Raw genomic sequence first — 24369 nt, forward strand, 5'->3', positions numbered from 1 at the left:
CGTGAGAACTGGATGCTGTTGAGCATGGCCAGAGCACAGAGTCTGAGTGGGAGGATATGGAGATGAAGCAGGGGCTGGGGTGCAGGTGGGGAAAAAAGAGCCAGGTGGCAAAAGTCTTCATAAAGGCCTGGACACTTCTGTCCACACTATTTCCTCTCTCCTGGGAATGGATCCCAATTTCCCCTTGAGAATATCATCCCAGGTCCCACTACTACTACCCCAAGTGCAGTTGGTTTGGAAAGGGCCAGCCTCTTTTTTTTTTTTTTTTTGACCTGGAGCTTTGCTCTGTCACCCAGGCTGGAGTGCAGTGGTGAGATCTTGGTTCACTGCAACCTCTGCCTCCTGGGTTCAAGCGATTCTCCTGCCTCAGACTCCCAAGTAGCTGGAATTACAGGCACATGCCACCATGCCTGGCTAATTTCTATATTTTTAGTAGAGACGGTGTTTCACCATGTTGGCCAGGCTGGTCTCAAACTCCCAACCTTAGGTGATTCACCTGCCTCAGCCTCCCAAAGGGCTGGGATTACAGGTGTGAGCTGCCACGCCTGGCCTGAAGGGCCAACCTCATCGCCTGACTCCAGAGTAGGCTTGAGACCAGGTTGAGCCAATCAGAGACCTGTCCCTTGCCAGCCCTCAGGGATTGGTTCACAGACAAATAGGGGACTGATACAGAGAAACTAGAGCCATTCCCAGGCCTTATATAGAAACTCCTGGGAGAGAAGGATCCTCTTTGTGTGGGAGTGGCAGGGCTGGCAGGACCTGAGCCACCCAGGTCCAGAAATGCCTGGGAGGGAGCAGAAGGGAAGCCTGGGGCTAAGCTCACCTGAGCCAAGAACAGAAGCCAGCCGCACCTCGTAGTGGGGCTTCCCTTCTCCATCGACCTCTTTGAAGAGCCGGGTGTTATAGGCACTGAGGTTCTAGAAGAGACCAGGGCAGGGGTTGAGAGTGAGGTCTGGAGAGGCCAGTGGGGTGGGAGGAAGGAAAATGGGTCACCCCCCGGGGAGAAGGCATGGAGGCAAAGCAGGCTGGGCCTTCCAGGTTGGCTGGGAGAAGCGGGAGAGAGTGGGAGTGGGCAGCCCAGGGCCGACTCTCCTGCTCTGCTCGGGACACTGTGCACTTCTACTAAGCACTGACTCCAACCACTATGCCAGGCACTGCATGGCCTCTGCGAACCCAGGGCTACCGGAGGTGGGTACCACTTCACAGACATGGAAACTGATCACATGGCTGGTGAGTGGCTAAGCTGGGAGCTCCACTGACACGTGGACCCCAGAGCCTCACACCCCTGTGGCCTGAGGTCCTGGTTCCTCGCCCAGCCCTGAGGCTGTCATTAGGCTCTATAGCCTGGGGTGGGCAGGGGTGTACCTTCCCTAGTTAGCAGGGAGTAGTCAAGCAGAGACCCAGGAGTGGTCACCAGTTGTGAGGGGCTGGGACTAGGAACTCCACCAAACCTCTGCTACCTTGAGCTCCCCTAACCCCAAACCTGTGAGTCCAGAAAGTCCTGGGCCAATTTGGCATCTTCCATGGTACAATTCCCAGAGAAATAGGTGGTGATTCCCTGTTGGGGAAGAGAGGGGACAGGAGAAAGAGGAGGTGCCGAGGTCAGTGCTGCAGGGACGTCATCTTCCCAGGCTTCCTGCCCCTCCCTCCTTCCAGCAGCGTCTACCGCTTACCCCTCCATCTACTTCCGGGGAAAAAGTTATAAAACAAACAGATGCTCATTTCCAGCATTCCTGCAGCCCTGCCCGTGCCTCTCTCAGGCTGGCCCACCCCTAAGGCTTCCCAAGGTCCTCGTCCCATGCAATGGATGCGGCCTCCAGAGGTGGGAAACCTGGGACCCCCCTCCTTCCCTGCTGTCCCCTCCTCAGCTCCCTCCACCTCCAGCTTTCCTCTCCTTCCCTCCATCAGCACATGGCATCCTGTGTGCAGAATGTCAGATCTGGGAGGGCATTCAGAAAGCATTTGACCCAACCTGCTTACCATTCTACAGATGACAAAACTGAGGCCTGCAGTGGGGAGCAGCATTGCCTCAGGAGTGTGAGGCAGAGCCCACTGCCTCCCCATCCCCTTTCCTTCCCTCCTTACCAGGTGGCCTCAAAGAATTCCCTCTGCCCCATCCCCTCGGGGGAGTCAGGGGCCTCACCTCTTTCCCCAGTCCGAGGTGTCGAAGCCTTGGCTCCAGAGAGAACATAAGCTCCCCACAGGTCTGCCAGAGGCCCCTGACTTCTTCGGGGTGCTGCTGAGCAGCCTCACTCCCTAGGATCACCTGTTCCAGCTTTTCCTACAGGGAAAGGGAAGCCAGTGGCCCAGTCACACCACCCAAACCTGCCTTCCAGAGCCTCCCTATCCACTCCTAAGCTCTTCTCCCATGGTCTAAGAGCTTTGGCTCACTGTGTGGTCCGTGGACCAGCAGCACTGGCAGGGCCTGAGAAATGTCAAGCCTCCATGTGTGGTGGCTCATGCCTATAATCCCAGCACTTTGGGAGGCAGAGGAGGGAGAGATACTTGAGGCCAGGAGTTCAAGACAAGCCTGGGCAACATAGACAGACCCCCATCTCTACAAAGAATAAAGGCCAGACGCAGCGGCTCATGCCTGTAATCCTAGCATTTTGGGAGGCCAAGGTGTGAGAATTGCTTGAGTCCAGGAGTTCAAGACCAGCTTGGGTAACACAGTGGCATTCTGTCACTACAAACAATTTTAAAAAATTAGCCAAGCGTCACAGTGGCAGGCATCTGTGGTACCAGCTACTCTGGAAGCTGAGGAGGATCACTTGAGCCTAGGAAGTTGAGGTTGCAGTGAGCTGTATCTGTGCCACTGCCCTCCAGCCTAAGTGACAGAGTGAGACCCTATCTCAAAAAAAGAAAAGAAAATTTAGTTGGTGTGGTGCTGCACACCCATATTCCCAACTACTTGGGAGGCTAAGCCAGGAGGACCACTTGAGTCCAGGAGGTTGATGCTGAAGTGAGTCATGATCACACCACTGCACTTCAGCTTGGGCGACAGAGCAAGACCCTGTCTCAAAGCAAAAATGTCAAATCTTGGGTCCACCACAGACCTGCTGAATCAGATGCCGCATGGCAGCGTGACTTGTATGCATGTTAAAGTCCCAGCTCTTATACCTGCTGTAAGAACCACCTCTGCCCTAGATAGGCTCAAGCCTCATAATCCTGGGAGGGATGCCCCCAGCCCCGTATTTCCCACTGTTCCTGGTGATGACCAACAAGCTCCATTTTTGAGAGCACCTGAAAGTTCACAGAACACTTCCACATCTCGCCCTTGTTCGGCCTGCAGATCAGCAGTCAGGGAGAGCTGTGCTTTTCCTTTACACACGAAGAGGCCGCGGCACCCAGTGAGGTTGGTGACACTCACAGTCATGCAGGGTGGCAGCAACAGGGTCCATGTTCTGCTCAGGGCTTCTGACACTCCAGTTGGGGCTCCTTCTACTGCATTCTCCACCCCTACCCCACCAGCCCCCATCCCCACCTTCCCCAGCCCTCCTTTGGCTCACCTTGGGCAAGTTGGGAACAAACTTGGTGTCACCAAAGGACTTGTAGTTGCCCATGTTGGAGTAAACACCCGCGGCATAGACCAGGAACGCCTGAGGGGGGAGACAGGCATCAGAGACCCAGGAAGCACAGCCTCCCTGACCCCAGCAACACCCCCTCCTGAGATGCGAATGCCCCAGCAGAGCCAGTGTGGATGAGGCTGGAAAATGTGCGGGCAGGACCCAGGTCCTGGGAAGCCCCAGTCTGGCCCACACTCACTTTCACAGACCCATTTTCACACCCCCGCTGTCTGGCCTAACTGATCTTCTGGGCAGTTCCCAAACACACCCAAGTGTTCGTCTGCCTTTGCCCTCTCCACCCCAGCACCCTCTCAGCCACCTGAGACTACTGTGTCCTTTAAGGCCCAGTTCCAGCACCACCTCCCTCTTTCTCCTGGGAGCCTGTCCTCAGCCTCTGACCTGTCAGGCAGCTGGCCTCGGAAGCATCACATGTTAGAGCCAGAGGGGCCTTAATCATCTATCTATTCTATGGCTTCTGCTGGCCCCAGATCTTCCTCTGGTAACAAGACCTCAATCCTCCTTTTGTGGGTGGGAGGGTGGGGGATCTCCCTTCCCCCAGCCCCAGGGTTGGGCATGTAAGCTGGCTTGGCCAGTCTGAGAAACCACCATCCTTGACTACAGGATGGGCACAAGACTCAAGCTGGCATAAGAGCGCTACCCAGGACATTTCCCATTGGCAAAGAGCCTGTGTACAACAGGTATCATCAGGCCTGGAACCCCTGGAGCTCCCCCTCCGGGAGCAAGAAAAGCAAGCAAGCTGAGAGATGAAGACTGCATCGCAGTGGTAGCACTGAGTCCCTGAGTCCAGCCATGCCTGAAACTTCCTCTAGACCTGGACTTTTCAATCATGTGACCCAACAATTCTCCTTTTCACGTAAGCCAATTTGAGCTGGGTTTCTGCCACTTGCAAACATGAATTTCCCTGAATGGCTGGCACCCACGCCTGTAATCCCAAGCACTCTGGGAGGCCGAGGCGGGCAGATCACGAGGTCAGGAGATTGAGACCATCCTGGCCAACACGGTGAAACCCTGTCTCTACTAAAAATACAAAAATTAGCTGGGTGTGGTGGTGCATGCCTGTAATACCAGTTACTCTGGAGGCTGAGGCAGGAGAATCGCTTGAACCAGGGAGTTGGAGGTTGCAGTGAGCCAAGACTGTGCCACTGCACTCCAGCCTAGTGACAGAGCAAGACTGTCTCAAAAAAAAAAAAAAAAAAGAATTTCCCTGAAAATAGTAATGCTTGGGTTGCACCTTTCCGTTTATAAATATTTCCACAGATATTAGCTCTTTTAATGAGTAAGCCATGCCCAAGATGGGAAGTGCATGCCCAGACTTCAAAAGAGGTAGAATAAACAGCACGTCAGCTCAGAGAGAAACAATCCAATCCCTTTATTTCCCATATAGAAAAACAGGCCATATTCTTGTACATTCTTGATGGGAATATAATGCAGTGAAAGTTTTTTAGAAGATGATTTAACAGAATCAGTCAATTGTAAATGTATAGAGCCCTTGACCCAGCAGTTCTCCTTCTAGAAACAGATCCCCCTCACATGTATGCACAAGTATGCTCACCATGGCACTGTTTGTAAGAAAAACGGGACAAGCTAAATGTCCAGAAATAAAGATTAAATTGATTATAGTGTACACTGCTGTGGAATACTTCACATACTTCACAGTCAATAATAAAGAATGAGGCCGGGCGCGGTGGCTCAAGCCTGTAATCCCAGCACTTTGGGAGGCTGAGACGGGCGGATCACGAGGTCAGGAGATCGAGACCATCCTGGCTAACACGGTGAAACCCCGTCTCTATTAAGAAATACAAAAAACTAGCCGGGCGAGTTGGCGGGCGCCTGTAGTCCCAGCTACTCGGGAGGCTGAGGCCGGAGAATGGCGGGAACCCGGGAGGCGGAGCTTGCAGTGAGCTGAGATCCGGCCACTGCACTCCAGCCTGGGTGACAGAGCGAGACTCCGTCTCAAAAAAAAAAAAAAAAAAAAGAATGAGGTACATTTAAATGTATCCCATTCTCCAAGTTCTCCAAGACATGGCATTCAATGGAAAAAGCAGGACACAAAGCAGGAAAAGAACATCATCTCATTTCTATAAAAGAGAAAATAAGGAACTGATTCACCATGCATATACACATATAGGTATGTAATACACAGACGGGATTGAAAAGGCTGTAACCAAGAACACTGCACTCCAGGCTGGGTGACAGACTAAGACTCTGACACAAAAAAAAAAAAAAAAAAAAGGAGAGAAAGAAAAGGCTGTACCAGCCTCAGTGGGTTACCTCTGAGGAGGGCACAGAATGAGTGATCTTTGTGTTTTTTGTGTCTTTCTGCATTGCTGCAATGCACTAAGAATTCGTGTATTACCTGGCCGATATGTCCAAAAACAAAAACCAAGGGACAGGCAGAACATTCTGCCCAGGGCCACATAGTGTGGTAGAGAAGAACTGGTCCTGAATTCAGACCTCCTGATACCTACTCTGGACTCTTTCCTCTCCTTCCCTGAATCTCCACCACAGTTTCTTTTGTTATGATCACAGCAGCTATCATTTATCTTGAAGTCAGGCACTGTTCTAAGTGGGTCATCACAACACTAAGCGGTACAGACATCCCACATGCATATTTTACAGATGAGAAGACTGAGGCTCCAGAGAGGGGAAGTGCCTGAATTTGTAACCTTTGGTCTAATCCTCCACCTACCCCTTGAAAGAGACAGACATTTGCATCCTGGTCTTTCACACCCAGAAGCCACTCAGGAAACGCAGGTTGGCCCAAGGGAACTAACCTGATACTCCTCCTCGGTAAGGCCCTCAGCCAGGGCATGTTGGCGCAGCTGGTCGGGGTCCTGCGCGCGGAAGAGGCGGCTGAGCAGAGCATAGATGTAAGGGGCCTCGGGGGAGGTCTGAAGCAGCACAGCCAGGCCTCCATACCAGGCAGCACGGGACAGGTGGTGGGCATAGAGGCGCTCTGTGGGTGACAGCAGGCGGAAGGCCTCACGGCAGTCCAGGCTAGACACGCCGATGTCATTGGGCAGGATGTACTGGGTGTCCGCCATGGGCCCTGCTGAGAACCATCACTGTCATCACAGCTGTTGTTTACCCCATATCAATTGCATACCTGGCTCTGAACTCTTATAATCTCATTTAATCCTCCCAAAAGCCCACATGGAAGGGAATATTATTGTACCCATTCACCAGATATGCTAACTGAGGCTCAGAGGTCAGATGACTCACCCAAGGGGTCACAAAATACACTGGTGTACCATATTTGGCCTGTAGTCCCTAAACGTTAAAGATTGATTCTAAGGTCAGGCACAGAGGCTCACACCTGTAATCCTAGCACTTTGGGAGGCCGAGGTGGGTGGATCACCTGAGGTCAAGAGTTCAAGACCAGCCTGATCAATGTGGTGAAACCTCCTCTCTACTAAAAATACAAAAATTAGCCAGGTGTGGTGACGGGCGCCTGTAATCTCAGCTACTGGGAAGGCTGAGGCAGGAGAATCACTTGAACCCAGGAGGCGGAGGCTGCAGTGAGCCTCGTACCATTGCACTCCAGCCTGGGTGACAGGGTGAGACTCCATCTCAAAAAAAAAAAAAAAATAGATTGACCTAACTACCTAGTATTACAGATGGGGAAACCGAGGCTCAGGCTCAGAGCCTTGCCTAATCCCACAATGGAGACATCAGCAGCAGAGATCCTCATCTCTAGGCTCCCAGCCCAGGCCCCTCCCTGCTTCCTTGTTCAGTATTCTTTTATTGAGATGGAGTCTCACTTTGTTGCCCAGGCTGAAGTGCAGTGGCATGATCCTGACTCACAGTAACCTCCGCCTCCCGAGTTCAAGTGATTCTCCTGCCTCAGCCTCCAAAGTAGCTGGGACTACAGGCGTGCATCACCACGCCCAGCTAATTTTTTGCATTTTGGGTAGAGACGGGGAGGCGGGGGGGGGTGTCTCGCTATTTTGTCCAGGCTGGTCTCGAACTCCTGGCCTCAAATCCGCTTGCCTCGGCCTCCCAAGTGCTGAGATTACAGGTGCCGCGCCTGGCCTTTGTTCAGAATTCTTCACACTTTCCACTGGGCTCACAAGGATAAAGTTCCAGGCCGCCAGCTGGAAGGCTCGGCCTTTAGCCAGGACTAGGCCCCAGACTTCCATTGCTTTACTTTTCTGCACCTCCGTTTCCTCCTCTGTAAAAGAGGGAATAACCTCAGTATTACCAGGTGGGTGCGCTAATTAGATGAGGTCGCCTGGACGGAAAATATCCACAGCAATAAATGATTTTCCTTGCACTTGTCCCATTCTCATCCCTCGGCTCTCCATTCTCCTGCTCTCTTCCTGTGCTCCTCCAGGGAAGCCACAGAAGTTACAACAGGAAGTTACAACCAGAAGAAAACCCATTTTACAGATAGGGAAACTGAGGCTTGGAAAGGCCAACAATTTACTGAAGGTCTGACAGCCCTGTTGGAACCCGGGGATTCCCCAACCCGGGGCCTTCTCCCCGCCACGCCCCTTCCCGGCTGGGACAGAGTTTCCAGCCTCCCCGCCTGTCCCGGACTCCAGAAGCTCCGCCCCAATAGCACAGCCTCAAGATTCGGAAAGGGCTGTTAACTCTTTGCTCCCCGGAGCGCTCCTTGGCCTCGAGGGCGGGGTGAATTTGGAGGAGGTACAGGAGAGTGGGCAGAAAGGGAATGATTTTGCGCTCAGTACAGATTCGCCTTGGTCCCCCGGAATGACACACTGGGATCCCCAAAACCCAGGCGCCGCGCCTCACCTGCAGCAGCTGCTCCGTTCCCAAATTCACTTCCTGCTTCCGGCTCCCCCATTCATTGGGGCTCTGCAAACCCCGCCCCCCTTGGCCAACTGCCTGGCCTCGGGGTCCGGATGGGCGTCAATACCAGCCAATAGACGCGCCGAGACAAGCTTCTCGGCTCTCCGGCTCCCGCCCCCAGTCGCTACGGGGTGGTGCGCGGATTGGCCCTGCGGGCTTGGCCTTTTGTCTGCAGGCCGCACACGCGCCGGACCGGGTGCTTCTGTGCCCGGCCTGGCCGCGGCCTAGTCCCGGCAGACGGGACTGACGAGGTCACCAAGCCCAGGCTGACCCGGCGCTGGTGTCAGGGACTTGGGAATCCCCCTCCCTCAGTCCCGATCCCGCTTTCCTTTGGGGTTTCACCCCAGCGACCCCAACCTTACTCTTGCAGGTGGGAACCTACACAATAGGAGTAATGTGGCTCCCCCTGACTCTCGGGACTCGGGGCCTGGGAGTGGAGACTTGGAAGTTGCAAAGCTCTCGGTGCCGGGAATCGAGGCTACGGTCGAGTGGGCTCGGGCCAGGGCTGAGGTGGTCTCACTCGTGTTGGGGCGCGGAGAAACGCCTCGAGTGCTTCACTGTACCACCACCCACCCGCCACGGGCCTGGAAGCAGCCGCTAAACATTCCCGAGCCTCAGTTTCCTTAGCACAAACAGGCTGGCAGTTTCCTGGGGCTTGTCAGATGCCTGATGGATCAGAAAGCCTCCTGCAGCCCCGAAAGGGAGTCCAGAGCACAGGCGGGCCTGCAGTCCACTTTTACAGGTCTGGACGGACTCACAAAACCACGGTCTGGGTGGGGCATGTGGAAGGGCCTAGGCCGAATGGGGAGTAGTGGTGAGGGCCCAGGGTCAGACTGTGGGTGGAGGGAGGTTGTCTGGGAGTCTTGGCTTTATGAACTGGAAAACCAGGCTAATAATTGAATCCAATCCAAGGGATATTGTAAGTTGTGATGTGTTGGCTGCAGTGCCGCTCCCTATAGTTGGCGCAGGGTGAGGGGCGTTTGGGTACTGAAGTCCCACACAGTCTCCTTGCCACGCCTGTGTCTAGGCCAGGCAGCATCTGCTTACCATAGACACCAGTTTCTCATCCGCAAAGGTGCCCAAGGCCCTGCTTGACACAAGTGTTACAAGCTGTTAGCTTTGATGATGACTTGTTATATGGAGTTCAACAAGTTGGTCAGTGTCCTCAGGAAAGTCACCCTTCTTTCCTTTGCCTCCATTTTCATTGTCTTTAAAATGGGTATAGTGTTGGCTGACAGGTGAAGTTGAAATGTGCACAAGTAAGGGAGGTAGTGCTGTCCACTGCCAGCAGGGGACAGCTCAGGCGAGGAAAAGATCCCAGTACTCTCGGAACCCCCAACCAAGCTACGTGATCACATTTTTATGATCACAGATAACATGAGCATGTCCTGAGGTCCCTTGCTACCAGTTTGGCATGGAGGACGTCATTTAATTCTTGCAAAAATCCTGAGGTATCATCACTTTACCCATTGTACAGATAGGGAAACTGAGGCTAAGAGGTTCACTGACTCCTATAACACCACACAGTTCAGGTGTCCCTGACCCCAACACACAGATACACACACACAGTCACTCACATGGAGCAGTCTATCACTGGAGTCATAACTCCCCAGCCTTGGCTGTTCCCCATGGGAATGAAAAAGGGGTCAGTGAGGGCCAACACGAATCAACTGTGTTACAGGTGCCCTCCATATATTCACAACCACCTGGTGAGGTAGCGACTGTTATCCCCTTTAGCATTGAGGAAGCTGAGGCTCTAAGAGCTGGCAAAGGCAGAGCTGGGACAAGACCAGGGCTGTCTGACCCCATCCACCAATACCTCTGAGTCCTCCCCAGCATCTAGGGTGGTGCCCTTTGCTGGTCTCTCCTCCTAGGGTCTGAGGTTCCCCACTGGAAATGGGATCAGTATGTTCCCCTGCCTAGGCCAGGCGCGGTGGCTCAAGCCTGTAATCCCAGCACTTTGGGAGGCCGAGGTGGGCGGATCATGAGGTCAGGAGATCAAGACCATCTTGGCTAACACGGTGAAACCCCATCTCTACTAAAAATACAAAAAATTAGCCGGGCGTGGTGGCGGGCGCCTGTAGTCCCAGCTACTCAGGAGGCTGAGCCAGGAGAATGGCGTGAACCCGGGAGGCGGAGCTTGCAGTGAGCCAAGATCACACCACTGCACTCCAACCTGGGTGACAGAGCGAGACTTGGTCTCAAAAAAAAAAAAAAAAAAAAAAAATGTTCCCCTGCCTGGTTCCCAACAGGATCAGAAGAGAGAACTTGAAATTCTGAGTTGGATTTTGAGTGTTGTGTGTTGTATGTTGAGGGGAGAGAAGTTGGAATGCTCCCACACCTCCTGCAGCATCCCCACCCTCCCCTCCGCCCCCACTGCAGCAGTGCCATGCTCTGGAAGCAAGAATCTGACCACACCCTCCTCCTCATAACATGCGGGTGCCGTCTGTCTTCTCAATAGCCCAGGTCTGATCTCCCCGGTCTCAACCAGCTGTGTGACCTTGGGCAGGTCCATCCCTCCCCTTGGAATCTGTACTCCCCTAGGCTCTGCCATCTACTGGGGACGATGCCCAGGTCAGGTCTATACTCAGAGCCTTCTTCTCTTCCTCTCCAGAACAGCCATCTACCTGTCTTCCTGGCTTGCTCTCCCCAGGAATGGTCTGGGGCAACCCCAGCAACACGCCCACCTGTGGCCAGGATGACCAGGAATCCAGTTCAGGCTTGGCTTCCATGGCAATCAAGGCCCACCAGGCCTCAGCAACCTTCCCTACCCCCCATTCCTTTTTGCTTGCCCCCCTCCACACCAGGCATGTTCCCTGCCATGCCATGCTGTTCCCCTCACCTTGGCTGCCCTCCCAACTCCTCCCTGCCTCTAGAGATGCTCTGCCATTCAAGACTTGACTCAGGCTTCAGGTCCTCCCTGGGCCTTCTAGAGCCCCTGGTTCTCACTCCTCCGAACACTTCTAGCCTGGCTGATAGCCCATTGCATCCTAGCCTGGGGTACAGGTGGCCAGCACAGGTGTGGGGGTCAACTTCCAACAAGCATGGGTAGGTCCCTCTGCAGACCTTGGGCTGCGAGAGGCACAGGGCTGGGCACAAAGCAGGTGGGTGTCCACCAATCCAGTATCCAAAACCCTGCTCGGTTCACCCCCACCTCTGTTGACGGAAAGCAACACTGTGATGGAGAGGAGCAGCTGTGGATTCAAATCCTGACTTGGCCACTTTCTAGTTGTGTGACTTGGTGCATCTGCCCTCATCTCCTCAGAGACACAAATGGCAACACCTCCCTTCTTGGGTTACTGTGAGGATTAAATAACAAAACCTCCAAGAAGCAGAGCCAGGTGTCTGGAGAGTGCTCAATGGACGTAGTTATTATTATCATCATCAGCACAGTGCGGGGCACGTGGTGGGCATTCAGGGATGATGGCCCTTGTGTCACAGCCGACACACTCTTGACCAGTAAGTCCTCTCTCTTCCCTTTGTTGACTCCTGACCATCCACAAATGAGGTTCAGAATCCTCCATCCAGCATCTTCCCTGGTCACATGGTCCCAACCTTTTGCTCCACCCCCTTCTCTGTCCCCCAGCAGTCCATGCTCCAGCCACCCTGACAATGTCCCTGGATTCCTGGCTTACTGACACCTGAGCCTACACACAGGCCCTCCCTTCTGCATAGACCACGCTTCCCATCTTGTGGACCCCAAGGGTTCCGAGCAGCCATCGAGGCTGAGCTCCTATGACAACTCCTCCATGAAGCCTCCCTCACCTTTCCATTACCAGTGAGGCCTGCTACAGCCTGATTCGTACTCTGATCCTAGCACACATGAAGCGTGTTGCCATTTGGTAACAGTCTGTCCTCCACTAGACTGTGAACTCCGCCAGGCGGGGAACCAGGTCTGATTGCCTCTGTGTCCCCAGAGACCACTTAGCACAGAGTCCAGCCCATAGTGGCTGTCAGCAAATGCTGGGCCCAGCCTGCCACCCACCCACCACTCACTTGGGGGCTGGAGGCATTACACGCATGCGGGGCACATGGGACTTGTGGCGGCAGCTGAGCAGTGAGGTTTATAGAGGAACCCAGGGTGGCAGCAGGAAGGATGAGTGTCTGAAACTGGGTTGGCAGGCTCAGGGCATAGCCAGCCTAAGCTAGGGGTCAGGGGCCCCTGGCCCCTTCACTCCCCCAGGGGCACACAGTGTCAGCGGCACGATGTGGGATGCCCCAGGAAGGGCAAGGCCATGGGGCTGGGCTTTCCTCCATCGACCCAGGACAGAACTGGTTCTGAAGGCCCCATCAGCATGACTGGGGTGGAGATCTTGGGGACCTCCTTGGGGGGCCACAGTTGGGGGGAAGGGCACAGCCCATCCAACATGTCCATCTGGTGTGGCTGTGCCAGCAGGGAGTGTCCCACATGCAGAGCTCCCTCTGGGCTGCAGGAGGTGGGGACCTGGGTGGGCAGGTGGGCACAGCAGCAGGGGGCCCCAGGGAGCCTAATCCAGCGGGCCCTGGAAAATGAGGCGGACGCAGCCATGCTCGCCAGTAAGCCAGGCCCCGCAAAAGGGGCAGGCGGCATGGAAAGCGTGGGTGCCGTGGGGCAGTGGTGTCTGGGCCCAGTAGCGGGCAGTCTTCTCAGAGCAGACGTGGCCACAAGGTGCAAAGGCATGGCTAGGCGGCCCAGGGTCCAGGCAGAGGCCGGCCTCCTGGCCAAGCCATAGAGGCACATAAGGCCCCACGAGGCGGCAGAGAGGACATTCGCGCTCCTGGGGGCCCCGCTCCCGCCGGCAGCCCCAGCCGTGGTAGCCGTGGACGTGCCCGCAGCGGACGTAGACCCATGGCTGCTGTTTGTCGGGTGCTGTGCGGCCACGGGCTGGGCTGGGGAAGGCCAGAGTGCTGAGGCCCACGGGGCACTGGGGCCGCGCTGCATTTGCCTCCTGCCGCTGGGCCTCCAGTTGCTTCAGTGTTGGAGCCCGCAGCAGCCCCGCCGGTGTGCGCCACAGCAGTGTGGCCCCACACAGGTCGATGAGAGAGCCGTCCTGCAGCACGTTGGACTCGTTTTCCACCTGCCAGAGGCAGTAGAAGGGCCTTACTGCCCAAGAGGCCCCCGCTGAGCCACGGGTCCATCCCACGGAGCCTCCCTGGAGAGGACACCCTGGCTGGCAGGGCAGGCAGGGCAGAGGGGCAAGGCAGGATGGGAGGCCAAGCGAACGGGCAGGTGCACCCCAGGCACATGCTGACCCCCCCCTCCCAGCGGGGCATGGGCCTTGGTTTCTCCATCTGTCTAATCAGGGAGTCTGAACCCAGACAGGGTTTTTCTAAAATAAGATGTTTTCTGAAGTGCCCTCCTCCTGACAGAGGCAGGAAAGGCCTCTAACAAGGAATGCTGGGTACTTAGCTCAAAGCTAACAGGGAATGCTGGGTACTTAGCCCAAAGCAACTATCCCAGTAGTTACAGTTAAAAGCAAAAACTCAGGAGCTAGGCTACTCAGGCTGAATTCTGGCCTTACCATTGACTAACTTTGTCCCTGGTCAAGTAACTTAACCTCTCTCCATCTCAGTTTCCTCATCCTCAAGATGGACTGCACCTTCTGGCATCTCAAGTGGTTCTCGTGAAGATTAAATGAATCAATCAGGCCGGGCGCGGTAGCTCACGCCTGTAATCCCAGCACTTTAGGAGGTTGAGGCGGGTGGATCACCTGAGGTCAGGAGTTCCAGACTAGCCTGGCCAACATGGTGAAACCCCATGTCTACTAAAAATACAAAAAGTTAGCCGGGTGTGGTGGCTCATGCCTGTAGTCCTAGCTACTTGAGAGGCTGAGGCAGGAGGATCACTTGAACCCAGGAGGTAGAGGTTGCAGTGAGCTGAGATTGTGCCATTGCAATCCAGCCTGGGTGACAGAGTGAGACTCCATCTCAAAAAAAAATTAAAAAAAAAATAAATAAATGAATCATTCAGTGTAAAAACTTAGAACAGTGTGTGGCAAATAGTGCTTAAGAAGAGTAGGCTTGTGAAACATTCACATGCATCATTTTACCAAACAATGCTTCCCCAGACCTCCCCACAGAGTTGACGCTCTGCAAAGAAAAGCCATGCTTTTCTTTGAGGTTTTGCATCTCCTTGGACAATGTGCTCATGCCTGAAGAGCAACGCATGGCCCGTTTGAGGAGCATGGCCATGTGACCTTGGGCAGCCCCTGCCTCTCTCTAGGACTCACTCTGGGCTCCCTAACCTCAGCTCTCTGATCTGCACCACAAGGAGTTGCCACTAACACCTGTGTCAGAACTACTGTAAGGACCCTTTCCTCCTGAGAGAGAACAGTGCTAAACCTGTCTGAATGTGACAGACATGCTACAAACTGCCAACACTTCAGGCTATAAACTGCTCACACATGGGCCAGTGTCACTCTCATAAGAAGGTGTGATTTTTTTTTTTAAGCTGCCAGCAGCCTCGAAGCCACCTGGGACTGCACAGTATGTCTGTGTGTGCCTTGATCACATCACCCCCTGGACCTCCAGTGGTATGCACGCTATGCTTGGGGACCCTGGTCTGTCTGCCTGTCTGTGGCACATGCTAAGAACTCCCTGGGCCTGGGATTCCCCAACATGGAGCCTGTTGGGGCTCCCTGGGGCAGAAGGACTAGAGATCATCTCCTGGCTTGGGCAGGGGGATGGGCAGCTTGTGAGGGCCTGGCAAGGATGAGGGTGGGGAATAGGGCAGGCCACCTACCAGCTTGCCCCGCTGCTGGGCTGAGCGGCTGTCCCGCAATGTGTACACATTCCCACAGACCGAGATCTCCCGCCAGACACCTGGGGCTGAGTCCTCGGAGAAGCCGCCCGCCGGGTGCATCACCAGAACACCATTGGTGGTCAGTCCATCCATCAGGCCATCTGGGGTCCGCCATTTGGCCGCCCGCTCCTGGGACCACATGAGGGATCAGATCACATCCACCAGGGGCCCCCCAGCAGGCTATGTGCCAGAGGCACTGCCCCCCTACCCTCAAGTTCAGAGGTGGCTCAGAAAGGACTGGCATTGAAGCTGCATGACTTAAGTGTCTCTCTGGGCCTCACTTTGCTCATCAGTTAGCTGGGGTTGCTAAGCCCTGCCAGGACCATCATTTGGATTACTGTGGGCTGGTTCATCACATCAAGATGCTGCACCTCCCAAGCCTACCCCTTGCCTCACAGATGAAGAGTTGGTCCCTTCCTGGGGCTCACTCACTCCAAGGAAGATGTTGCTAGAGGCGTCGAAGCCAGCTGCATAGATGCGGGCAGTATAGGGCGGCCGGCGGTCACAGAGGATGCGGCAGGCGTAGCGAGAGATGGTGCTCTGGGCGGAAGGGCCCTCGGCAGCCCCTCCTCCAGGGGATGTGTCTGTTACCACGAAGTCAATCATGTTCTCTGTGGAGCGGCCAATCTGTGAGGACAGGGAAAGCAAGCAGCAACTGCATGTACATAGGGGACTCTCATAGGCCTCCCCACCCACAGTTCCGGCAGCTGCTCTGTATGCAAGGTCACCAAAAAAGGAGGCTGCCAGGCCCTGAGAAGGGGGCAGCACCAACTCCTTAGACCTTCTAGGCTCCCAGGTGGGGTCTCCAAGTCCAAGAAGCCATTGCCTGGAGCAGCTTCTCCTTCTCTGTTGCCCCCACAGCACTAGGGATCACCCCATTCAATAAATACAAGTTGATTTGCTGATAGAATTATTAGAGGGTGGTCAAATGTTAGCAGCACATAGCAACTTCTGAGTAACTATTTGCCATATGCCAGCCACCATGCTAAACATTTTATATGCAATGCCTAAGTTAATCTTCCTGTGGGGTGGGTACTATTATGGGCCTCATTTTACAGATGAGTAAACCAAGGCCCACAGAACTTAAGTGATACTTCCCCAAAGTCACCCAGTGGTAAGTGATGGAGCCAAAATCTGAACACAGGCATTAGGCCTCTCACACCTGAACCCCTGAGCTGTGTGAACTCCCACCGTCTAGGAGTCTTGAGTTTGATCCTTGATACAGCCACTGGCTTGCTGTGTGACTCTGCAGTCAACAGCCCACACTGGGACATCCTGCTTCCTCGTCTGGAGGGAAGCAACTTTCCCATGGCCTCCCATCCTGTAGCCTCACCTGAAATGCTTGCAGAGCCTAGAGGCCTGGTGGCCAGGAGGTGTGTGGAGAGGCCTGAGCATACCTGGAACATGTCTGTGTCGCTATCATGTGTATACTCCACTATGACCGAGTGGCTCCGGGACAGCGTGTACGAGATGCTGTGCTGACCACGGTTACTCAGTGCCTGGGGGGAGAAAAAAGTCACTTGCCAGGGTGTGCAGCTATGATAAGTGTAAGCCTGGAGCCAGCAGCTGGAGCTCAAGGCCCAGCAGCCACTCTCCAGAAAGGGGGCAGCTCCATCCTTCGCAGAGGGTGGACAGTGCAGCGGGTGTGTCACATGATTTAAGCCCTACAATCACCTTAAGAATGGGGTTATCAGGCCGGGCGCAGTGGCTCACGCCTGTAATGCCAGCACTTTGGGAGGCCGAGGTGGGCAGATCACTTGAGGTCAGGAGTTCAAGACCAGCCTAGCCAACATAGCAAAACCCCGTCTCTACTAAAAATCCAAAAAAAAAAAATTAGCTGGGCATGGTGGTGCGCACCTGTAGTCCCAGCTACTCGGGAGGCTGAGGCAGGAGAATGGTGTGAACCCAGGAGGTGGAGATTGCAGTGAGCCGAGATTGCACCACTGCACTCCAGCCTGGGTGACGAGATTCCGTCTCAAAAAAAAAAAAAAAAAAAAAAAAAAGAATGGGGTTATCGTTCCATTTTAGAGTTGAAGGAACTGCAGGTCACAGAGAAACTGCCCTAAAGGCACACAGCTGGAAATATCAGAGGCTGAATTCTAACCCAAATCCTCTAAAGCCAAAGGTTTTTTCCTTTACCATTGCAGTATGACTGTCACCTCCCACTCTCTGAACCTTGGCTGCCTCTAAGATGGCGCAGCTCATTTCCACCCATTTCCATTGGATGGAAATAAGCAGCACCATCTTAGAGGCAGCCAAGGTTCAGAAAGGTCTGGTAGTTAAGGAAACATTTTGCAAACTGTAAAGAACTGTGCACACTGCAAAGGATTTTTCATCACCATTCTCGGGTGGCCCAATACGCAGTGAGTGATGACACAAAGTGGGCTCCCCTGTTAAGGTGGGGGGCTGTGGGCAGGTAGGACCTGGAAGGCCAAAGACCTGGGCCTTGGGCAGGGAGGGCAGGACCTCAGGTCTACAGGTCAGTTGCTTGCCTTGGAGACGAGCGGCGTGGAGATGTGGTGCATGACATCTGGCTTCACTCCGTTGGCATGCGGACGGCGGCTCAGTGCCAGGCGGCTTCGCCGGCGGCCCTTGTCCCCACTTGCCAGACACCCATTGTAGCTGTAGATGTTGGAGGTCAAGAAGAAAGGGTTGTAAGAGGAGAGAGAGAAAGAGGGAAAGTGAACCCCTGATGAAACTTGGAGGAAACTGCCAACTTCTGGGCAGATCCTACCTTAATAAACAAGCTCTAGAAGCACCTGAAACTAGAAGACCCTACAATAACAAATCGGTACCTTGGGGAGTGGGCGGGGGGTGTCAGAACAGTTTCAAAAGCACTTTCATTCAGTTAACCAAGTATTTCCTGGACACTTGAGCCATGCCTGGATGGGTGCTGTGCACTGGGGCAGTAGAGGTGACGCACCATGGGTCAGCTGTGGGCCCTCAGTGGAGGGGTTCCTCAGCTTCTCCAGGAACCTAGGTGCCACCTGCCACACCCAGGCACAAGTCAAGGATGCCATAAGCCTAGAGGAAGAAAAGGGAATTCTGGCCCTAGCATGAGGTTTCTGGGAGAGGGAACACCTCTACTGGGTTTTGAAGAACTAGAAAGGGTTCACCTGTAGCAAATTGTCACTTATCACACCACTACTCAAAACCAAAACGAAAGGAAAAACTGACCCACAATGCCACTACCTCTATATATCCACACATGTCCAATTTCCACCTGCCTTTCCATCTCTTGTCCGGAAGGGATGGCTGTGAGAGGCACAGAGGAGGTGAGTCATAGCTCTCATCGCTGCCATGGGCTGCTGCCTCCGTGTTCCTGGCCTTCATGTTATCAATCACCTAATGGAATCTGTGCAGTGGCCTGCCAGGCAAGTGGCTTTCTGCCCATCTTACAAATGAGAGAAATCAAGGCTCAGGGAGGTAAAGTGACTTGCCTCTGGCTAGTAGGTGAAAATGTCCAGATTCGAGCCCAGTCTCTCTGACTCCAGAAGCCCCTCTAGATGGAGGCTCACCCTAAGCAAAGGGCCCAAGGCTGGCAGGATCTGATGAGATCAGGGAATAGTGACTTTGGTGGTGAAGTATGTGGGGGAGATGATGCTGGTGGGAGGGCTCTGAACTCCAGGCTGAGGACATTATTTTGTAACCAGTGGGGTGCCAGGAAGGTTTGGGAACAGGAAGTGACAGGACAAAGAGCTGCCAAATACAGACAAGGCCACTTGAATCAGAATCTTCTAGTGAGTTTGTTAAAATCCAGATGAGGCCAGGCGCAATGGCTCACAACTGTAATCCCAGCACTTTGGGAGACCAAGGTGGGCAGATCACTTGAGGTCAGGAGTTCAAGACCAGCCTGGCCAATATAGCGAAACCCCGTCTTTACCAAAAATACAAAAACTAGACAGGCATGGTGGTGGGTGCCTGTAATCCCAGCTACTCAGGAAGCTGAGGCAGGAAAATCACTTGAACCCAGGAGGTGGAGGTTGCAGCGAGCTAAGATCGTGACACTGAACTCCAGCCTGGGCGACAGAGCAAGACTCTGTCTCCCCTGCCGCAAAAAGAAAAAAAAAAAAATCCAGATTCCTTGGTCCCACCCATTGTGACTGTGATTCTGTAGGTTTGGAGAGGGCCTGTCAATGTGTATTTTCAGTGCCCTCCAGCCAGCTCTGATGTGCAGCCAATGTGGACTCTGCTGTGCAAAGGGGCTGCCAGGAGGGCCCATACCCATGGGTCTGCAGCCTCCCACATTAGTGGCCTTGCCTTGGGCTGGAAAGCCAGTCCTGCCTTTGGGATACAAAGCAGCTGCTTTTTCAAGGCAAGCTCTCCCAAGGGAGACATCACTTTTGCCCTTGTGAGCTCTTCCCACACATCGGGGGCGGGGGTGGGCAGGCCCCGAGGTGGGGCAGTTCAGGACACAGACTTGGGACACAGATGGGCCTGGCTTAAATCTGGCTCTTCCACTTATCACATGACCTCTGTAAAATGGAGCTAATTTTTTAGGACCTACCCCGCAGGTTCATTTTGAGAACTAAATGAGACAAAGCATTTAAAAGTGCTTAGCACAGAGTTTGGCATATTTATAGGAAGCCCTTGATAAGTGTTCGCTATTACTGCTTTTTTTTTTTTTTTTTTTTTTTTTTTGGTAAAAAAAGCACGTGTCAACAAACAGCCATTTTAAAAAAATAATCTTGGCTGGGCGCGGTGGCTCAAGCCTGTAATCCCAGCACTTTGGGAGGCCGAGATGGGTGGATCACGAGGTCAGGAGATCGAGACCATCCTGGCTAAAACGGTGAAACCCCGTCTCTACTAAAAAATACAAAAAACTAGCCGGGTGAGGTGGCGGGCGCCTGTAGTCCCAGCTACTCGGGAAGGCTGAGGCAGGAGAATGGCATGAACACGGGAGGCAGAGCTTGCAGTGAGCTGAGATCCGGCCACTGCACTCCAGCCTGGGCAACAGAGCGAGACTCCGTCTCAAAAATAAAAAAAAATAATAAAAAAATAATCTTAATGATAATATAACTTATCAAATAGTTTCTTTAGGACTGATGGCAGAGAGAGGCCAAAAGGAGACCTAGATGGGGGAGGAGGAAGAGGGTCTGTCCCTGGAGAAAGATCTGAGTGGATGGTGCAGGGATCCTGGTCAGGAGAAGACCAGGAAGGGATAAGGTTGGCCCGGCCGCCAGTTCATGTTGCTTCCTCTCTCCTGGCCTTGGCTTTCTCATCTGCAGTGTGCAGGTCAGCTGTGGCTTAGTAAAAGTGCACTAGAACTAGAGTAAGAAAGACCTGGGTCCAAATCCCAGCCCTGCCACTTACCAGCTGTGTGCCCTTGGGCCAGTCACTTCCCCTCTCTGAGCCTCGGTTTCCTCACCTCCTTCCTCACAGCATCTTTGTGAAGATTGAAATGAAATAATGTCCATGAAAGGGCTTGGCACAGGCCTGCCTCCCAGAACACTTGATATGTGCTGGGCGCTGTTCTATGTACTTTACAGAAATCACCTCATTCATTCCTTCTGACAACTCTCTGAGGAAGGGATTATTAACATCTCCATTTGCAAAACGGGAAACGGAGGCACAGGGAAGTTCAGCAACTTGCAGAGGCAGGATTTGAACCTAGCAGTTTTACTGGAGAACCAGAGTTCTTCAACCCACACCACACACACTAGGTGCTTTAGGAAAGGCAGCTGGTGTTAACGTTTTTCTCATCTGATCAGGAAGTTGGGTGGTTAGAGTTGCCACAGTAATTTGTGAAAAATAGGAAGATAAAACAATAATTATGAATTGAGGTGGGTTTGGTCAATTTTGTCTTTCAGCTAGGAAGGTGAGGAGGGACGAACAGCAGAAGGCACTTTGTGGGGGAAGGAGGGGTTGGGGCCCTTGTTCTGGCTGCGTTGGGTGGGTGTCTGGTGCTTCACCCCTTCTAGGCCAGAGATGCTCACCCCAGGACGATGAGTTCACCATACTTGATGGGATCCTCGCCTGGCTGCGCATCTTCACCGGGAGAGGAGAGAACGCAAGAGCCCTTGTTCCCCCGGTGCTGAAGGTCTGAGGTTCGGGGGGACCCCACTTCAGGGTTTCCTTCCAGCACCATTCTGGGCAGAGTGGGAGAGAAAAGAGCTTTGCAGGTTCCCACCCCAGGCCCACTCAATCCCAGCTCCAGCCTGCTGCAGGACCGCCTAGGCTAAGGCAAGGGTGACCTTTCACCGCCTCTACTGCTATGGCAACCACTTCCCCTCTGCCTCCTCTAAACTGCCCGAGGTTGCTGGGATACCAGGGAGGGGTGGCACAGTCAAGAGGGTCAGGATATTCAGTGGTGCCAGAGGAATGGACCAACTTGGGGTGGCCAGAGGCTGCTTTTTGGCCAAGATCCCAGTCTGGGATGTGCTTCAAAGAGGGGCACCCCATGAGTTGGGGGCCCTTACCCCTCATCTCAGACTCAGTTCCTGGTTATGGCTCTTAGTCTCTGGACCTCTGATTTAGCCCCTCTGACAGGTTCTTTGAATCTACCTGTCCATCTGAATCTTTCTGCCCCTTTGAGGTCTAGGCCTCTGTCTGTCCATCTGCTTTCTCAATGACTCTCTGTCCTCCTAGCCGCTGTCCTTTTCGCCGTCTCTCTCCCCCTATTCCCCGTCTCTGCCTGTCTGCCTGTCTGCCCGCCTCCGCCTCACCATCCATCTGCCTCAGTCTCCCCATCTCGGCCTCCCCCTGCGGGCAGGCCAATGGACTCCTGGGTGCGCGCTCTTCCCTCCCTCCCTCAGGTGTCTGCGTCCCCAGCCGCCCGGGTCTCAGGAGGCTTGTGGGGGCGGCGCTCCCCCCTCGAGCTCGGGCTGCAGCACAGCCGTCTCCCGCAGGCAGCCCGTTTGGAAAACATCCTCGCGCTGGAGGGACCGCGCCGGGGCAGGCCCGCGCCCCGCGCCCCGCGCCCTGCGCCCCGGTTGGGCAGAACGAGAACCGCGGCCCAGCACCTACGCAGGTCCACACCCGGCGGCCCCTCCGCACAACACGCGCGCGCGCACGGCCCCGCACTCCCCGGGCCCGGACGGCGCAGAAACCACCCGCACCCGCGACCGCAGGGAAGCGCGGGCGCGCAGTAGCCACCGGCGCCCGCCCTCGGACCCACTCCCTCCGCCACCCCCAGACACGCAAACACGCCCCCCGCGCCCGCCGGGACCCGCCCGGCGCAGCCCCCGCCCCCTCTGCCCCGGTGGCCTCACCTGGCCACGCTCCGGGACCCGCTGGGCGCCGCTCCCTCACCGCCTAGCCCCTGCTCGGCCCCGGGCCGCTGCGGCGGGATGGGCCAGGCCCGCGGCGGCTCCGCGCTGCCTCGTCACGGGGACACCCGGGGCCGGAGGAGGGGGATGAGCGCGAAGAGCCACGCTCCGCCCCCTGCCCTGAGGCCCCGCCCCATTGTCCCCGCCCCTAGGAGAGCCCCGCCTCACTCCAGACTCCGCCTCTTGCGGCGATGCTTAGCCCTCGTCGGGGGAGCTCCTCCCCTTCGCATGAGACCACGCCCCTCCCCTGGCACCGCCCTCTGACCAGGGAAGCCCCGCCCTCCTCTCCGTCTGAGGGACTCCCTTGCCCCTCCTCGCCGGCTCAGGACTCCCCCGTAGTCTACGTGACCCCTCCCCCATTTCAGACTCCCCAGACTCCGCCTCCATTTCCGGGGACTCCGGAGTTCTCCCGGAGACCCGGGCGCCCCCTCCCCACCGTAGGTCAGGGCCCTCACAGGGCGCTGGAGGACCCTTCCCCAGTCTTAGGCCGGGGGACTCCCCACCCCCAGCTCCGACACCCCATCTTCCATCTGGGGACGCCACGCAATTAGAGGAGAGGAGGAAAATGCTAAAGGCAAAGGGGGTGTGCGGCAGCGGTGGAGGCCGGGGAAAGCAGCTGCAGTTGAACAGAGTCGCAGACCTGTCTTCCAGCCCAGCTCGGGCACCCCCCTCCCCTTAGTCCCCCCCGCCCCGCCAGGATGCACACACCACCCGATGTGCTGCAAAGGAAAGAGACCTTTGCGGGAGCACAGCCCCTTCTGGGCCTGGGGCCCAGATCTACCAGTCTACGTTAGGCGCTGTGCGCTGTGCGCTGTGCTTTGAGCAAATTAAACCCTTTACTTTAATCCTGGAAGGCAGGCACGATAGTTGCCCATTTTACAGATGAGGAAATAGATTTACAAAAGTGACTTACTTGTAGTTTGCTAGAAATGGGCCAAGAGAGAATCTCAGCTGTATGAGTGGCTTCCGTACCTTATCCTTCTGACTAGGGATGGAGCCTCAGAGATGCAGAAAAGAAACCTTATCTGCATCAGGTAAGGTCCCTATTGCTCAGTACTGTTGGTCTGGAACTATAACTAAAGGCTGGATTATAGTTCCAGACCAAGTCTTTGGTCTTGTGGGTGGTGGTGGGGGTGTTTTATGAGAAAATCAAGGAAGACTGCATAGAGGAGGTGGCTTTTGACTTCCATCATGAAGGATTCCGGGAGATTGCCTAAACATTCCCGAGAGGGAGCCGCTGCCACCCCCACCCCCAAAAACTTGTTGCACCTGAAGCTCCCAATCTACCAGAGTCCCCTGGGGCCCTACCACATCCACCCTGCTAACTCCCCCACCTAAAAATAACCAAAGATACCAACTGCTTTGCCAACTGTTCTGGGGCCCAGCGGCTAGATGAAACAAGAATGCAGCCGACGGCACATCCTTTAGGGGAAACGATACTCGTTAGTCACAGAGAATTTCCCTGCGAGACTCCCACCAAGCAGGCTGCAGGTCACACAACCCTGTGACACAGGATAGCTGCCCTCACTGATGCCTCCAGAGGCCTCCATTGTGCTGGGTTTGCCCGGGGACCCTGGGACAGCCTCACTCCCTTGTGTACCCGCAGCTTTTAATGCATTGCCTGCCAGAGCACGTCCTCAGTGAACATATACTGAATCCCTGTTATAATCCCCAGTTTACACACCAGGAAGCCGAGGCTCAGGCAGGAGAAGAAACTTGCCCCAGGTCACAAGCCAGGCTGATGCGGAGCTGATGCTTCACAGGATCCCCAGTGCTTCCACCTGACACTGGACTGCATGGAGGAAGGTCGGAGAAGGATCACCAAGACTCAGAGGAGGCAAGGATTTCTCCTGGGGCAGTACTGGGATTGGAGCTGCATGGCAGCACAGCCAGACCACTGGGCCTCAGGGATCCTGGGGCG

General features: G+C 54.9%; 2 protein-coding genes across 6 annotated transcripts in view; both read right to left on the bottom strand.

Annotated features, from left to right (window-relative positions):
* LOC105469638 (dipeptidyl peptidase 3) overlaps positions 1-10441 on the bottom strand; it is a 32318-nt gene extending 21877 nt beyond the window's left edge. The window contains exons 1-6 of one of the 3 annotated variants that reach the window (XM_011720946.2): positions 8343-10427; positions 6362-6636; positions 3510-3599; positions 2144-2281; positions 1484-1558; positions 824-917 (exon numbers count right to left, since the gene is read on the bottom strand). In XM_011720946.2, the coding sequence (XP_011719248.1) occupies positions 824-917; positions 1484-1558; positions 2144-2281; positions 3510-3599; positions 6362-6636; positions 8343-8394 (724 nt within the window). In that variant the 5' untranslated portion in view covers positions 8395-10427. Of the gene's footprint in view, positions 1-823; positions 918-1483; positions 1559-2143; positions 2282-3509; positions 3600-6361; positions 6640-8342 lie in introns of all 3 variants that reach the window. The other 2 variants (XM_011720945.2, XM_071074222.1) reach the window with 2 other exon arrangements.
* Positions 10442-11743: 1302 nt separating this feature from the next.
* Positions 11744-22544, bottom strand: LOC105469637 (pellino E3 ubiquitin protein ligase family member 3). Of its 3 annotated transcripts, XM_011720943.3 has the most exons (8): positions 22392-22544; positions 21117-21269; positions 20494-20565; positions 17673-17802; positions 16578-16679; positions 15613-15807; positions 15121-15309; positions 11744-13456 (listed from the first exon to the last, which is right to left on the bottom strand). In XM_011720943.3, exons 2-8 carry the CDS (start codon positions 21266-21268, stop codon positions 12887-12889), a joined length of 1410 nt encoding a protein of 469 aa, XP_011719245.1. In that variant the 5' UTR covers position 21269; positions 22392-22544; the 3' UTR covers positions 11744-12886. The 3 variants fall into 3 exon arrangements, with proteins under 3 accessions (XP_011719245.1, XP_011719246.1, XP_070930328.1); XM_011720944.3 differs by lacking the exon at positions 20494-20565; XM_071074227.1 differs by lacking the exons at positions 20494-20565; positions 21117-21269; positions 22392-22544 and adding an exon at positions 18408-18569.
* Between the last annotated feature and the right edge of the window lie 1825 nt (positions 22545-24369).

This window comes from Macaca nemestrina, chromosome 12 (genome assembly GCF_043159975.1).
Source record: "Macaca nemestrina isolate mMacNem1 chromosome 12, mMacNem.hap1, whole genome shotgun sequence".
In the NCBI taxonomy this organism is placed as follows: domain Eukaryota; kingdom Metazoa; phylum Chordata; class Mammalia; order Primates; family Cercopithecidae; genus Macaca; species Macaca nemestrina.